Source organism: Panthera leo, chromosome B4 (genome assembly GCF_018350215.1).
Source record: "Panthera leo isolate Ple1 chromosome B4, P.leo_Ple1_pat1.1, whole genome shotgun sequence".
NCBI lineage: Eukaryota > Metazoa > Chordata > Mammalia > Carnivora > Felidae > Panthera > Panthera leo.
The window spans coordinates 42,966,890-42,983,213 of NC_056685.1; the positions used below are offsets into that span (position 1 = coordinate 42,966,890).

At 38.7% G+C, this 16,324-nt stretch overlaps 1 protein-coding gene across 2 annotated transcripts in view; it reads right to left on the minus strand.

Moving 5' to 3' along the window:
- Nucleotides 1–14,380: 14,380 nt before the first annotated feature.
- The window catches only part of LOC122224219 (pregnancy zone protein-like), a 45,194-nt gene continuing 43,250 nt past the window's right edge, over nt 14,381–16,324 (minus strand). The window contains exons 34-36 of one of the 2 annotated variants that reach the window (XM_042945766.1): nt 16,011–16,113; nt 15,593–15,634; nt 14,381–14,934 (exon numbers count right to left, since the gene is read on the minus strand). In XM_042945766.1, coding sequence (XP_042801700.1) covers nt 14,912–14,934; nt 15,593–15,634; nt 16,011–16,113 — 168 coding nt within the window. In that variant the 3' untranslated portion in view covers nt 14,381–14,911. The remainder of the gene's footprint in view (nt 14,935–15,592; nt 15,635–16,010; nt 16,114–16,324) is intronic. The other variant, XM_042945765.1, reaches the window with a different exon arrangement.

The following is a 16,324-nucleotide window of genomic DNA, read 5'->3' on the forward strand; positions in this document are numbered from 1 at the left end:
TTTTTTTTTTTTTTTCCTTCCCCTCCCCCATGGTCTTCTGTTACGTTTCTCAGGATCCACATAAGAGTGAAAACATATGGTATCTTTCTCCGTATGACTTATTTCACTTAGCATAACACTCCCCAGTTCCATCCACGTTGTTACAAAAGGCCATATTTCATTCTTTCTCAGTGCCAAGTAGTATTCCACTGTCTATATGGAAAGAGCCTAAATGTCCATCAACCGATGAATGGATAAGTGTCTTTTTAACGTGTTTCCTTAGAGACGTAGGTGAAACTTTTTGGAGGATGCACGCACAGAGGAGGGATGGCTCCATCTGCCGCGTGTACTTAACTGCCAGATTACTCCCCAGAATGGTTGTAACACACTGTGATTCCACCAGCTAGTGCGTAAGGATTTTCATAATCTCAAACTTCTGCCAACAGCTGGTCTTTACATTTTGCCAAATAAATGGGTAGGAAGTGATATTGCATCATTGTTTGAATTTGTGTTTATCTGACTAACAATGACTTCAAGGGTTTGTTTTGTTTTTTAACTATGGCTATACTTTGTAAATTGCCTGTTCATTTCCTTTTTCTCATATTTATTTTTTTGATTTTTTTAAAATGTTTATTTTTGAGAGCGAGTAAGAGAGCAAGCATGGGCACGCGGCAGAGAGAGAGGGAGACAGAGCATCTGAAGCAGGCTCCACACTGAGAGGTGAGAGCAGAGAGCCAGATGTGGGCTCCAACACACAAACCATGAGATCATGACCCGAGCCAAAGTCAGATGCTTAACCTACTGAGCCACTCAGGCGTCCCCCACCCCCTTTCTCATTTTGAAAAATTATAGTTGCTATCCCAGTCTTGTTGATTTTGCTGGAATTTCTCGTATAAATCTACATACCAATTCCTTGTCAGTTTTAGACATTATAAACATTTTTGTTCATTTTCTCATCTGTAACTCTGTCCATAGTATCTTCTATTTCTTAACGTTTCACTGATCAACTTCAGCTTCTTTTCCTTGTGATTTATGCTTTTGCAGTTTGGTTTAAGATATTTCCTCCCAGTCCCAATTTGACTTTTCTGTTAATTTTATAGTTTGACTTATCACAAGTGTTTCAGCAAGCTAACTGTATTCTCACTTTGTATGTGGTATTCTTTGCAGATCCAAGTTATGTTTTTAACCTTTAATTTTCCTAGCCCTTTCTACTAACAACTTTATTTATTTATTTATTTATTTATTTATTTCTTCTTTTTTTTTTTTTTAAAGAATTTTTTTATGTTTATTTATTTTTGAGAGAGAGACAGAGAGAGAGAGAGAGAGACAGAGCAAAAGCAGGGGAGGGGCAGAGAGAGAGGGAGACACAGAATCTGAAGTGGGCTCCAGGCTCTGAGCTGTCAGCACAGAGCCCGATGTGGGGCTCAAACCCACAAACCATGGGACCATGACCTGAGCTGAAGTCGGACACTTAACCGACTGAGCCACCCAGGCGCCCCATTTTTATTTATTTATTCTTAAGTAGGCTTTGTGCCCAGAGTGAAGCCCAATGTGGGGCTTGAATTCACGACCTTGAGATTAAGACCTGAACTGAGATCAAGAGTCAGAGAAGCTTAACCCACTGAGCCACCCAGGTGTCCCATACCAATCTTTTTAAACCCCATTGACTTGTGGTGCCACTTGTAAGGTCTTTTAAAGTCTCATATCTGCATAGAACTATCTCTGAACTCTGTGTTTCTGACCGCCGGTCTTTTTGTTCATTCTTGCACCGGTAATCTCCCCCATATACATGTAGTGAGCTTACTCATTTCTTGTTTTCTTTTTCTTTTTATCTTTCAGAGGGAGATGGAGAGGGAGAGGGAGTGAGAAGGAGAGGGAGAGAGAGGGAAAGAGGGAGAGAGGGAGAAAGAGAGAGAAGGAGAGAGAGGAAGAGACAGAAAGAGAGAGGGAGGGAGAGAGAGGGGAGAGAGGGGAGGGGGAGGGGAAGAAAGAGAAAGAAAGAGAGAGAAAGGGAGACGGAGAGAGGGGGAGCTTATTCATTTGATATTTTGTTGTTGTTTTTCCCTGTAGTCTCTGTCAGTTGCTGAGAGGGGAAGGTGATACTTGTTTTGCATTGCAATTTATTTCCACTTATGCTCATATAATTTTAATGGCTGCGTCTTGATTCCTGCAGTTTGCATGATATGTTTAATACCCATCTTCAGCAATGCCAGTGGGTTCTGCACCTCGAGGCTATTAGAGTGTCCCATTGACAGCAGTCACCTGTGGGTGACTTTTCCCAACACCTTCTGAAGGGCTTCGTAGCAAGAGTGCCACCAGCCCAGCACCCTCCCTTGTCACCTGGTTTTAAAGCCTGAGTGAACCTTCTCTATCATCCGGGGGCCAGGATTGCTCCCTCTCCAACAATGGTTAGTACTCAGCATTGAGGAGTTCCTTCTTTGTTTTTCGGTGTGTGTGTGTGTGTGTGTGTGTGTGTGTGTGTTTTGTTTTTGTCTTTTTTTTTTTAAGTTTATTTATTTATTTTGATTATTTTTAGAGAGAGAGTGCATGGGAGGTGGGGAAGGGCAGAGAGAGAAAGAGAGAGAGAGAGAGAGAGAGAGAGAGAGAGAGAGAATCCAAAGCAGTCTCCTCACCAGTAGTGCAGAGTCCGATGCAGGACTCAAACTCACGAACTGTGAGATCGTGACCTGAGCGGAAACCAAGAGTAGGAAGGACGCTTAACCAACTGAACCACCCAGGCACCCCGGGAATTCCTTCTCTGGCTGTACTTTAGATCTGTCTTTTCCTTGGTGCGCTATTTCAGCCCATGGATAGGGGCTCCACAGTGTCTGCTCCATAGGCCTGCTATTCCTGTATTTTTTTAGAGTTCTTTTTATTCTGTATTAAATAATTTCTTATTATCCCAACCCTCTGTTTTTGCTTATAATACTTTATTTTAATTTTTTTTAACATTTGTTTATTTTGGAGAGACAGAGAGAGGCAGAGCACAAGTGGGGAAGGGGCAGAGAGAGAAGGAGACACAGAACCCGAAGCAGGCTCCAGGCTCTGAGCTGTCAGCACAGAGCCCAATGCGGGACTCAAACTCACAAACCGTGAGATCATGACCTGAGTGAAGTAGGACGCTTAACCAACTGAGCCACCCAGGTGCCCCTCTAATACTTTATTTTAAACCTTCCCTGTTCAAATTACCATGTGGTTTGGATTCCTTGATTGTACCTTGCTTGATTCAAAATTATACTTTTCTCAAGTTTCTTTGATTTTACCCACTTTATTTAAAGAAATCTATAAATAGCTTCTTTACTTTGAGAGAGAGAGAGAGTGAGAGACAGTGTGAGCAGGGGAGGGGCAGAGAGAGAGAGAGAGAGAGGGGAGAGAGAATCCCAAGCAGGCTCCGTGCTGTCAGCACAGAGCCCAACGCGGGGCTCAAACTCCCTAAACCATGAGATTATGACCTGAGCCGAAACCAAGAGTCAGATGTATAACTGACGGACCCACCCAGGGCCCCAACTTTCAAATCTTTTATAGCATACTCTGGTTTATTTCTCTGTTTTGCTTGCAAACTTTTTCTTGAATAGTTTTCAGGGTAGGGCTCTTATCTAGCAAAACTTCCCAGGCTGTGCACACCTACAAAGATTTTTATGTTCTCACATTTGAGTCATGATTTGTATGGACATAAAATTCATGATGTGAAGTTTTTCCTTAGTGGTTTAACCTGTTATCCCATTGTATTCTTGTGTCCAGTGTTGTTGAGAACCTGTACCTAGTCTTTTTCTCCTGAACCATTTAGAATTTTTCTTTATCTTAGATATTTTAAAAGCTTAGTATGTGTCCAGGTTTTTTTTTTTTTTTTTTTTTTTTTATCTCTTTTGTGTAGTTATTTACTTTTTTTTGATGCTGGGAAATTTATTTTCATTACTTCTTCATATTTTTTTCCTTTTCCTTTTTACTTTCGTCTCATGAAGTTGAAGATGTAAATGTTCAGACTTTTACTTCAATCTTTCGTATTACTTAGCTTTCCGTTTACTTTTTCTATGTGTTTAAACTTTCCTGCTGCTTTCTTGCAAAATTCCTCAACTTCACCTTCAAGCTCATTATTTTTTGCTTCAGTTCTACACATCAGGATGGTAATCTCAGAAATTTCAAATACTACGTATTCATATCTAATATTTCCACTTTTTTGGTGTTATGATTTCTTGTGTTTAATTTACATTTTGTATACCTTTTATTGTCTACTTCATTAGGCTTATTTTATATTGGTATTTCGTTCTGATAATTTTTCTTCAGATAATATATGTTGATCAGTTTGTTGTGTTTAAAAAATTTTTTAATGTTTATTTCAGAGAGAGAGAGAGACAGAGAGAGAGAGACAGAGAGAGAGAATGTGAGCAGGGGAGGGGCAGAGAGAGAGAGGGAGACACAGAATCTGAAGTGGGCTGCACAGGCCCATGCGGGGCTTAAACCCATGAACCCTGAGATCAAGACCTGAGCGGAAGTTGGACGCTTAACTGACTGAGCCACCCAGGCGCCCCTGTTGTGTTTCTTTTATAGGACTTGAACAGCTGAAATTTATTGTTATTTTGGCTGTGAGCCCATTATAAATGGGATACTTTGTCTCGTATTATATATTGGGGAAGAGCCAAGGATCAGATCCTGTGTGTGATCTGGAGAGTGAGTGTAAAGTTTGGGGAGAGAAAGAGTCCTGGGAGGAAATCCCCAGTCATCAAGGACCACCATTGATCACTTTTACTTGTTACATTTTGTAAAAATTTAATTTAATTTTTTTAAAAATTTAAACCCAAGTTGGTTAACACATAGTGTAATAATGATACTTTTTACATTTCTATATGTTTAAGGAGACAGCAATGAAAACCGATCCTCTCGGGGCGCCTGGGTGGCTCAGTCAGTTAAGCATCCGACTTCGGCTCAGGTCAAGATCTCGCCGGTTTGTGAGTTCGATCCCCGCATGGGGCTCTGCGCTGACAGCTCGGAGCCTGGAACCTGCTTCGGATTCTGTGTCTCCCTCTCTCTCTGCCCCTCCCCTGCTCACGCTCTGTGTCTCAAAAATGAATAAACATGAAAGAAAGAATGAAAGAAAAGAAAGAAAGAAAAGAAAAGAGATCATCTCCCTGGAGCTCTGAGGGTTCACAGGGGGACAAACCGGAAAAGCAAATGCCCGAGGCGGCTGGTTATTCCACATCTGATTTCATCTTTACACTTACAGAGCTTTTCCGTTAACAGGATATCACTCTAGGCTTTTGCTGCCGATTTCTGTGAAGGGATAATGACCATCCCAAACCAACTTGAAAGAAAGGCAAGGGCAGCATTTAAATAACTGTGTTTGAATTTATCAAGTCAGGCCGTTTCCAGCTTCCTTTCTCGTTGATTACCAACCCTCCCTCCCCCCCACCCCCCTGCCAGTTCCTCAACAGTTCCAGAGTGCATTCATTTCTCCAGGTTTTTCTGATACTTTGTTGATTCCTAAAACCCATGTTTCTCTTTTGCTTATATTGTTTCTCCCGGGTTGTTTGGAAGGAGGAAGAAACAGCCTGCGCTAGTGTTTCATCGTGTCGGAAGTAAGTGTTGACTCCCCTCGGTGCTTTCTGCCCTTTAACTTGGTTTTGATATTTTGTGTCCCTTTATTAGTCTCTTCTGCCTTGGGAGTGATTTCCGCCCATCTGACTATAAAGTTGTTCGTTTCATCTTATTTCTGTCAGAGCTACGGCTTCAACCATTAGCTGATTTCTTTTGTATTTCCATGAGTTCATTTCTTATTTCTTGAGTTATTTATAGCTGGTCTCTCTTCACATCAGCCACGTTTTCCTTGCCTGTTTCCTATTCCTTGTTTTTACAACTCCAAACTTTGAAACGTTGTAAAAAGGATATGTGTGGCTATAGAAAATTGTATTATATGGTTCTTGAGTGCTTTATTAGCCAGTGAAAATGCGAGATACAGAAGGTAACTTAATGATCTCTCTTGCCGTTGTTTTTCCGTATATAGGGCTAAAAGTCATAATCAGGGATTGTTTTGACTATTCTGGGAACAGAATAAACACAATTATGCAGAGTAATGAGCGGCGTGTTTGTTTTCCGAGGGAAAAAAGAGAATATTTTTTGTTTTAAAATGTCTGGTTCTTGGGGCGCCTGGGTGGCTCAGTCGTTAAGCGTCGACTTCAGCCAGCTCAGGTCATGATCTCGCAGTTCATGAGTTCGAACCCCCGTGTCCGGCTCTGTGCTGACGGCTCAGAGCCCGGAGCCTGCTTCACATTCTGTGTCTCCCTCTCTCTCTGCCCCTCCCCTGCTTGTACTCTGTCTCTGTCTCTCTCTGTCTCTCAAAAATAAATAAAACATCAAAAAAAAAAAATGCCTGGTTCTTTCATAATGTGAAATAGAACAGTGAAAGAAAAAAAATCTCAATGAATGTGGAATAACGTCTGTAGGAAATGATTTTTTTCACCCTCATTTATAACATTGAATCTGGAAAAAAGCAAGGTAACTTTTTCCATAGCTGGCACATTTTTAAAAAATTTTTTATTTAGACGTAACTCGCATAATACAAAAGTCACCATTTTCCAATGTACAGTTAAATGATATTCGTGGTGTTAGGCAATCATTGCCACTATCTAATTATTGAAGATTCCATTACCCCCAAAAGAAATGTTGGACCTGTTCCCAATTTTTTACTCCTCAGTGTCTGACAACCACGAACCTATTTTCTGTCTCTATGGATTTGTCTGGACATTTCAAATAAATAAATGGAATAATGCCTTATGTGGCTTTTTGTGTCTGGCTTCTTAGCACGGTATTTTCAAGGTTCATCCGTGCTGTGGTATATATCAGTATTGTTTCATATGGATGAAAGATACTCTATTGTACAGCTGTACTATCTTTTATTTATTCATCCATCAGTTGATAAGACATTTGGGTCGCTTCCACTTTTTAGCTGTTATGAATAATTCTCTGAACAGCTGTGTAAACGTTTTTGTGCAAATATATGTTTTCAATTGCCTCTGGTATGTAAGTAGGAGTAGAATTGCTGGGTCACATGGGAACTCTCTGTTTAACATTTTGGGGAACCGCAGAATTGTTTCCCAGACAGCTGCATGCGGCTTTTTGCCTTGTCTCTTTGATAAATGAGGCTTCCGTTTTCTCCACATCTTTGCCAACACTTGTCATTCTCTGTTTTGTTGTTGTTGTTGTTTTTTAATTATACCCATTCTACCAGGGGTGAAGAGGTATCTCATGGTGGTTTTGATTTGCATTTCCCTAATAACTAATGATTCTGAGCATATTTTCACGAGCTTATTGACTGTTGCATATCTTCTTTAGAGACGTTTCTATTTAACTTCTTTATCGTAGTTTAATTTGATAAATTAAAATAAATTAAATAAATCATAGTTTAATTTGTTTTCTTACGGATGAGTTGTAAGAGGTTTTTATGTGTTTGGGATCCTAGACCTAGTTTTGAAAATAGTTTTGAAATAGAGAATTGTGAGTCTTTCTTCTTTGTTCTTCTTTTTTGATATTGTTTTGGCTAATTTGAGTTTCTTGCATCTCCAAATGAATTTCAGGGTCAACCTGTCCATTTGTTAAAGAAAAGCAGTTATAATTTTGGTGGGGATTGCACTGAATCTACAGATCAGTTTGGGGGATATTGCCATCTTAATATCAATAAATTAGTAAAATACAATTTATATGTTAATATTTTATTACTGTATGCAATATATTTTATATTAATATGTAAGTCTTTCAATTCATGAACATTTGATATTTTGGAGTTCCTTCCTCCACCATTTTTGCTGATGTTATTCTTAGCTCAAGTTTGATGGCTTTATTAGTTTTTAAAAACTTGTAAAACATTTACTGCAAAATTTTATATCAATGCAAAACTAAAATTAGGCTTTCTCTGTTAATGGTATAGTGGTCCTAGAAATTAAATCGTGATTATTTATTTGGAATATAGTAGGCATTATTTTAAATATTGTGTTTTTAATGAATATAAGAAAAGTTACTTTTATTTCTTTTTATGCTATATCTAACCCTCAATTTAGTAGATTTTGTTTTCAACAATGGTTGAGAATATTACTTATTTTCTGTTACAACGTGTCTAGATAGCAGTTATTCAGTGTGTTGCACTGGAATATTTTTTTCTGTTTTGTGTTGACTTTGCAATCATGTTATCTTTCTTCTTCTATGTTAATTTGAAAATATTTTCACTTTGATTAGGTAATAAGTAATAATGTATTCTTTCCCCTATTTAATCTAGTTTCCCCTATTTAATCAATCTGGCCACTTTATTTTGCTTGCCTCAGATAGCATCCTGATTTTAAAAGGAAATTATAAAGTCAGGATATTTTTCATTGTCTTTATTAATTAGCTTAGCAGTGTTGTTGTAAGACCTACTTGAGAAGAATGATCAAATTGGAAGATATCCTCAGCCTTCTCTAGGTTAAATGTGCACAGGCAAAATGTCAATATAAATATTTCAGAAATTGTAGCTTTTATGTGAAGATACTGGAGATTTGTCAATGTCTTCATTGTCCGTGTATATTCTCACTTTTATGAAAACATCGAGCAAACCTGTGTGAAATAGCTATGTGAAGTATGCCTATGAGAAATTTTCTCTCCTTCACTATGACATTATAAGTTACTGTAAGAAACTAACTTATCTCACCATCAAGCAGTTGTCTGCTGCTTGATGCTTGCTGAATGCTTCTGGAAAGTTCCCTACTAGATACTATGGACATTGGTACTTCAAAGAACAGACTCTTGGATACAGTTTTCTAAGCTGTTCTTCCTTAGACAACTTTCAGACTGTCCTAATGGATCAGGCAAGATTTCTGGGACTCTTTTCAGTTTAGAAACAAATATACTCCAGGAGAGAACAATGCTTGACTTAAGATCAAGCAGAAGGAGAATTACTAGGATTGACTAAACCAAAGAGGGAAATTAAAATGTGGTTATCTCTTTGGAATATGGTAGGGAAATTAAAATGTGGTTATCTCTTTGGAATATGGTAGGTAGGTATTATTTTAATGTTGTATTTTAAACAAATATAGGAAAAGTTTTTTTCTCACTCTTTTTACCTTATACCTAACCCCTAATTTAGCAGATTTTATTTCCGTGGATGGAAACAAAACATTTAAAGATGATAGCTGATTCCCACTGATAACCTTAGAATTCAAACACATACTTTGACTGAATCTGTATACTTCGCACAGCAAACATTGATTGCATAGTTTAATAAGTATTTGCTGTTTCTTTTAACGTGGATATAGTTGCACAGGTTGATTGTGTAATCAAGTCATACTTGGAGCAATAATATTTGAAAATAATTCTCATTTAATCAGACATGATACGTTCGCTATTGAGAAATACCAGTGGTGCCTACAAAGTTCTCTCGTGAAACTGACCTGGTACCTGACTTATAGGGCTTCAATCTCACAAGAATAAACAAGATCATTCCCTGGCAAGCCAAAGATCTTGGAATTTGGGGAACTTTTTTTTTTTTTTTAATTTTTTTTTTTTTAATGTTTATTTATTTTTGGGAGAGAGAGAGACAGAGCGAACGGGGGAGGGGCAGAGAGAGAGGGAGACACAGAATCGGAAGCAGGCTCCAGGCTCTGAGCCATCAGCCCAGAACCCGACGTGGGGCTCGAACTCACAAACTGCGAGATCGTGACCTGAGCTGAAGTCGGACGCTTAACCAACTGAGCCACCCAGGCGCCCCAGAATTTGGGGGACTTTTAGGTGAGAGGAATTCATCTAACGTTGTAGGTACTATAGGTGAAATAATAAGTCATGGAGGTTTTTAAAAGTCTAAGCCAAGATTCCTTATGAAAGCTGCTGGACAGAAGTTAGTTATGTGGCCTTAATAGCTGTTTAATACTGAAGGCTCAAGATTTTCAGACAAACTCAAGGAGGCCTACATTAACCCTCATTAACCTTCCCGGGCACTTGTGAAAACAATGAGTACAAACCTAATAAGATGGTCACTTCTTTTTTTTTTTTTTAATCAAGAATAATTTTATAGAGGGGAGACCGTCAGAAAAACTATCAGAAACTCAGCAGTAAGGCAAAAATGGGGAGTAGCACATTCTTTCTATATAACTTGGGGTCAAGGACCACTTAAAGATTATCCAGGGGCATATGCTTAGTTCGTTTCATTATTTACTACAAATGAAAGGCTCTAGACTCAGTGAGGTTACTTGTTGATTTTTGTTAGGTACACACGCAAATAACTTCTGCCCAGTGGAACAGATAACCCCTAAGATTGTATGGCTTATTTTACATTATTTAGTTTTGTACGTAACTCATCATTCTTCTCCTAACAGTTTTTTAAAAATTGTTTGTAAGTTTCCTAGCTTTTTGGACTTGTTATAACATTTTACTGGTTAATTAATAGGCTAAATAAGATCTTAGACACTGTGTTCAGTTTATAGTTGCCTCAGAATATAAGTTACAAGTATATGAATATATATTTTCTTTTTGAAAGTTACACTTTGACAGTTTGTAAAATAAGGAGATACCAGAGTTAATAATATCCATCTATGAGTCCCAGTATAAATTATAAAAAAATTTACAGAGAGGGTGCTGTTTTATTTTACACAAATTGGGAAAAGCATTCCCTTTTATTTTTAATCTTTTCTTTTTCGATATCTGATAATCAAGAGGCAGTTTAATTTTATATTCGGCTGCTCACTGTCTTTGAAGAGAGAACCTTTAGGCCAAATGATAGCTAAGCCTGCTGAGGATGAAAGTCTTTTGTGTGGCTTATATATTAACAGAGTTTGGGTAATCAAAGATCATTTACTGAACATGACAAGTTTCATTTTGTCAGATTAAGTACACATTACATCTTGGTACAGATTTTTTCAGGCGAAGCTTTGTTCAACCATAACGTGAATCCTTGCACAGCTTGTGCATTTAGTGGCTTGAGTGTTCTTTAATGTTATCTCATGAATTCGGATTCCTCAATTTTATAAGAAAAATGCCTGAGGATATTAAGTGAAAAGCGTAAGGATATTTTGCACACTATTACCATTTAAATAACAGTGACTTCTTTATATTTTTAGAATCACGAAGAAGAAAGGTCTACAACAGTACTTTTGTGTTGTATTAAGTACCAAATATTTCTTGAGGGAGTGTACCAGAACCGATTAAAATCTGCCAGCATTTTCACCCAAATGTGCCTTGAAGTCAAGTAATATGAATGACCCATGGATTCCTTTATTTTTATTTTGGATCATTTTATTTTCCTTATGACCACAGGAGAAATCTACAAGAACTTCCTCCTGGAGAACTTTAATAACAAGAACTGATTCATCTTTTATGAGAGAAGCTGTCAACATGGCAGAAAGCCAGACGTGAAAAACTAGACCCCGGGACATTACAGCAGTTTCCTACAACGGCCATAACAAACTACCACACACTGGGTGGCTTAAAACAATGGTAATTTGTTCTTTCGTAGTTCTGGAGGCTAGAAGTCACAAATCGAGGTATTGACCGACCCGGGCCATGCACCTTCCAAATGCTTTCAGGGGCAATCTCTTCCGTGCCATTGTCTTAGCTTCATTGGTTGCCAGCAGTCCTGGTATTTGTGTCCCTGCTCCATCACCACGTGGCATTTTTCCTGCAAGTCTGGCATCGTCTTCCCTCTGTGCATGTTTGCCTCTGTATATCTTCACCTTTTCTTATGGAACAACAGTAGTATTGGATAAAGGGTCCATCCTACCACAGTCTGATCTCATCTTAATTTCCACCTTTCTTTTTTAATGTATGTTTGTTTGTGTATTTCTTTGAGAGAGAGGGAGAGAGACTGCGAGCAAGCAGGGGAGGAGCAGAGAGAGGGAGATACAGAATCTGAGGCAGGCTCCAGGCTCCCAACCGTCAGCGCAGAGTCCCATGTGGCGCTCGAACTCACAAACCGCGAGGTCATGACCTGAGCTCAGACGCTTAACCCCGAATGAGCCACCCCGGTGCTCCTCGTCTTAACTTACATCAAAATTACATCTGCAGATGTATTTCCAGATACAGATATTCCCTATTTCCAGATAAGGTCACATTCACAGGTACCAGGGATTGGAACTTCAACGTATCTTCTTGGGGGGACACAATTCAACCCACAACAGAGATAATGTGTCTTTACCCCTTTGGTGATTGCTGACAGCTAGTTTCGCAAGCCAGAGGCGCTAATTTTCCTCATTGAGCTCAGTGAATGCATAAAAGGTACTTTTAAACAAGTTTTAAGGTGTTCATAAATAAGCCAAATTCCTTGTTCTCCTCATCTACTTGACTTGGGAAAAGTATGAAAATCTTTTCTGTAACACATTTGTGACACATTAAGCAATTCAACTCAGCTTGGGGTGAAATGATCTTTCTAGTGCATTTTCTTTCCTGATGTATTCCAACACCTTTGTGTTACTGCATTTATCTTGCACGTACCCACGTTTGGGAACAGGCTCACTCAGGGACCTGTTCCATCACACTTTTGTTTTGCTGAGAGCCTACGATATTCACAGCACTGTGTTAAGTGAATAGGCCGCAGGCATGATTAAGATACTGGTTTCGTTTTCTTTCTTTCTTTCTTTCTTTCTTTCTATTTTTAAAAAATTTTTTTTAACGTTTATTTATTTTTGAGACAGAGAGAGACAGAGGATGAACGGGGGAGGGTCACAGAGAGAGGGAGACACAGAATCTGAAACAGGCTCCAGGCTCTGAGCAGTCAGCACAGAGCCCGATGCGGGGCTCGAACTCACGGACCGCGAGATCGTGACCTGAGCCGAAGTCGGACACTTAACCGACTGAGCCACCCAGGCGCTCCCAGGTTTTGTTTTCAAAGAGATCTGATTCGGAGATGAGAGGAAAATAATCTTTTAGTTTGTTTTATATGAAGTGTGTAGAAGTGTGAAAGAGAGATATGTGTGCTAAACCATGTGATCAGGCGTGAAGAAGATAGCCTGGCTGTGCACAAATGGCCTGTGTATTTGGACATCAGCAAAAGCTCCTTTCTTCCCTTTGCCAAGGAGTTGAACTCTCAGAATGCAAGTCTGAAATATTCTCTCGCTTTAAAATCTTTCAGCGGTTTCTAGTCTTTCATTATCTTGTAATTGTATTCTTTTTTTTAAGTTTATTTATTTATTTTGAGAGAGAGAGAAAGCATGAGCTTGGGGAGGGGAGGGGAGAGAGAGAGAGTGAGAGAGAGAGAATCCCAAGCAGGCTCTGCACTCTCAGGTGAGCCCCATGCAGGGCTCGAACCCGCAAACTGTGAGATGATGACCTCAGCCAGAGTCAGACTTAACCGACCAAGCCACCCAGGAGCCCCTTGTAACCTTATTCTTGCATTTATCTTTTAATTTGTCTCCATGTATATACATTGTTTTATGCTTTTATTTTTTATTTTTATTTTTAAAAAATATTTATTTTGAGAGAGAGGGAGAGCACAAGCAGAGGAGGAGCAGAGAGACAGAGGGAGAAGGAGAATCCCAAGCAGGCTTTACTCTGTCAGTGAAGAGCCTGACATGGGGCTGGATCTCACAAACCATGAGATCATGACCTGAGCCAAAATCAAGAGTTGGGTGCTTAACTGATTGAGCCGCCCAGGCGTCCCACTTCATGCTTTTAACTTATCACACTATATATATTTATGAAGTCAACCTCTAATTTTAACTTTGTAGTTTAGTCCAAAATCAGAGAGTAAATCAAATTTAGAATTCACTTTCTTGTGAACTGAATAAATGAAGATAAACTGTGTCTGAATAGGGAAGGCTAAATATTGTAAAATGTTGACTTTCACAATCATTAGAAATTGATTAATATTCAATGCAATACTAAATAGTACCCAGTAAAACTAGGGAGATAATTAACTTCACAAAGGATTTTAAAGTTTTACCTGGAGTAAATAATAAACAGTATTGCAAAGAAAAGATGCAAACAGAGAAATGAGACAGACCAGCCATAATAGTTATTAAAAGCTGTATTTTATTAAGCTACACAAATTCAAAAATTTTACTTGTGAAGGAAACACACACAGGATTTCATCAACCCAAAGATCTGTCTAAAGCTAGCCCTTTATAGTCATGCCAATTCTCCCTTGCTTTACCATCCATAACCCCTGGAAACCACTAATTTGTTTTCCATTTCTATCATTTTGTCATTTCAGTAATGTTAGACAAAAGGAAACATGCACTATGACCTTTTGAAATTGGCTGTATTTTCATTCAGCGTAATATTTTTTTTTTTAACGTTTATTTATTTTTGAGACAGAGAGAGACAGAGCATGAATGGGGGAGGGTCAGAAAGAGGGAGACACAGAATCTGAAACAGGCTCCGGGCTCTGAGCTGTCAGCACAGGGGCCCGATGCGGGGCTCGAACTCACGGACCGTGAGATCGTGACCTGAGCCGAAGTTGGCGCTCAACCGACTGAGCCACCCAGGCGCCCCTATTCAGCATAATATTTTTGAGATCTATTCAAATTATTGTGTAAATCAGTAGTTTGTTCCATTTTATTGCTGAGTAGTATTCCACGGCATGAATGCACCACAGTTAATATAACCATTCACCTACTGATGGACATTTTGGATGTTTTCAATATTTGGAAACATTGCTTTCTTTACCCTACCTTCCTGTGGGTTATCTGAACACTTACTGGAATTCCATTTTGATTTATCTATAGTGTTTTGAGCGCAGCTTTTTGTAGAGCTTTAATAGTGTTTTAAAAAATGTTATGGGGAATAGATACAGATTTCAGAAGGGAAATATAACATTGATAAAGAACAAAAGAAATTGTAGATGTGTATACGTCATAAATTTATTCCACATACAAATTTTATGTATTCCGATTCCTGTCTCCTGTTTCTCTATATTTTCTGCTGATCAATCTTTGTTCTTCATTGCTAGAGAAGGTCATCTGATGAGGTCCACAAGTTTCCATTTTTAAGCACTTCTGTGTTCAGATTCTAAACAGTAGAATAAAAGGTAGGAAAATTAAGGAAATTCTGTCATCTACTAAAGGAATAATTTTCATATTTCAATCATAAATATTCAAATGTAATAAATTTTAATTACTTTCAATGATAGGGATGTTCTTGTCCCCCCCCCCCCCGCCCCCCGCCAATTTTAGAATGGAAAACTGAAGGTCTCAAAGCAAGTGTTATATTGTCAAAGATGAACACCGTTGACCAGCCTAAGGGAAAATCTTGTAGGTCCTATCTCTTATGCTGTGCTATATGGATGGTTACAGGGAAAAACTTCCTGACCTTAAATGGTATAAGTGCAGAAACATCCTAAAAATGTCATAGGTGACAAATATATCACCATTGGGTATACAATGTAAACTAAATATTAGATGATTTAGTTTTCATATGTGGCAAATTCCTGGATTCATCTGCAAACAAGTACTCCCAGATTCAGAAATTATACTTTACATGCATGTTTTTCTTACTGAGAAATTTGATAATACATTTGAAACAGTTTGCTTCATAAATGCCACACCATGGACCTTTATAATATGACAAGGATAGACTCAAGCAACAGCCTTATGCAGACGACAGGTGCTTTTTTTTTTTTTTTTTTTTTTTTTCATCTTGGCACTAGATTTTACTGTTTATACTTTACCAGCACTGCAGGGGTCACTGTACTCTTCAATAGTGAATTCCTCTGAAACACAAAATGAGAAGACAGAAAGAGTGAAGACCTCCAGTAAACAGGCATCTGGGCAGTTACTTATAAATAAGCTGTAAACTAAGAACTTCTGTGCTAAACCATGTAGGATTGGTGGAGAGGGGAGGAAGAAGAAGTTAGGCTTGGATACAGAATTCAGGGCCAGGTTTCACAAATGGAAGGCTGTCTTTCTTTGGACACCGGGTAGCCCTCTTCGCAGCCCTGCTCTTCTTATTGGAGCTGTACCTATCCAATGACTGCAGACTCACTTCTTCCTCCAGGGAAAGACTGCGCAGTTTTGTTTCAGTGAAGGTGACCCTTTACCAGGTTAGTTCTTTCTTTTTAAGGTTCAGCATGTATGAATCCCACTTACCTGTCTCATAATAATCATAGGCTTTTACAGTAGCTGGTTTTAAATTGTTTACTTGGATGTCTTGTTCCACTGAGAAGGAGAAACTCAGGGTTTGATTGGTTAGCTGGAGAGACAGGAAAACCAAATTGGAATCCAAGATTAACTTAGTTACCAGTTACCATCCTCTCTTCCTACGATATCATCAAATCTTATGGTTACGCTATCCGTCTGTAACAAAACCTTTGGAGAGAATGGCATTTTGAGACTCAGTGACAGATACAGGAAGGACAAAAAAGATGATTCTATGGACAGTGAAATGTAGTAAGCTTGAACTT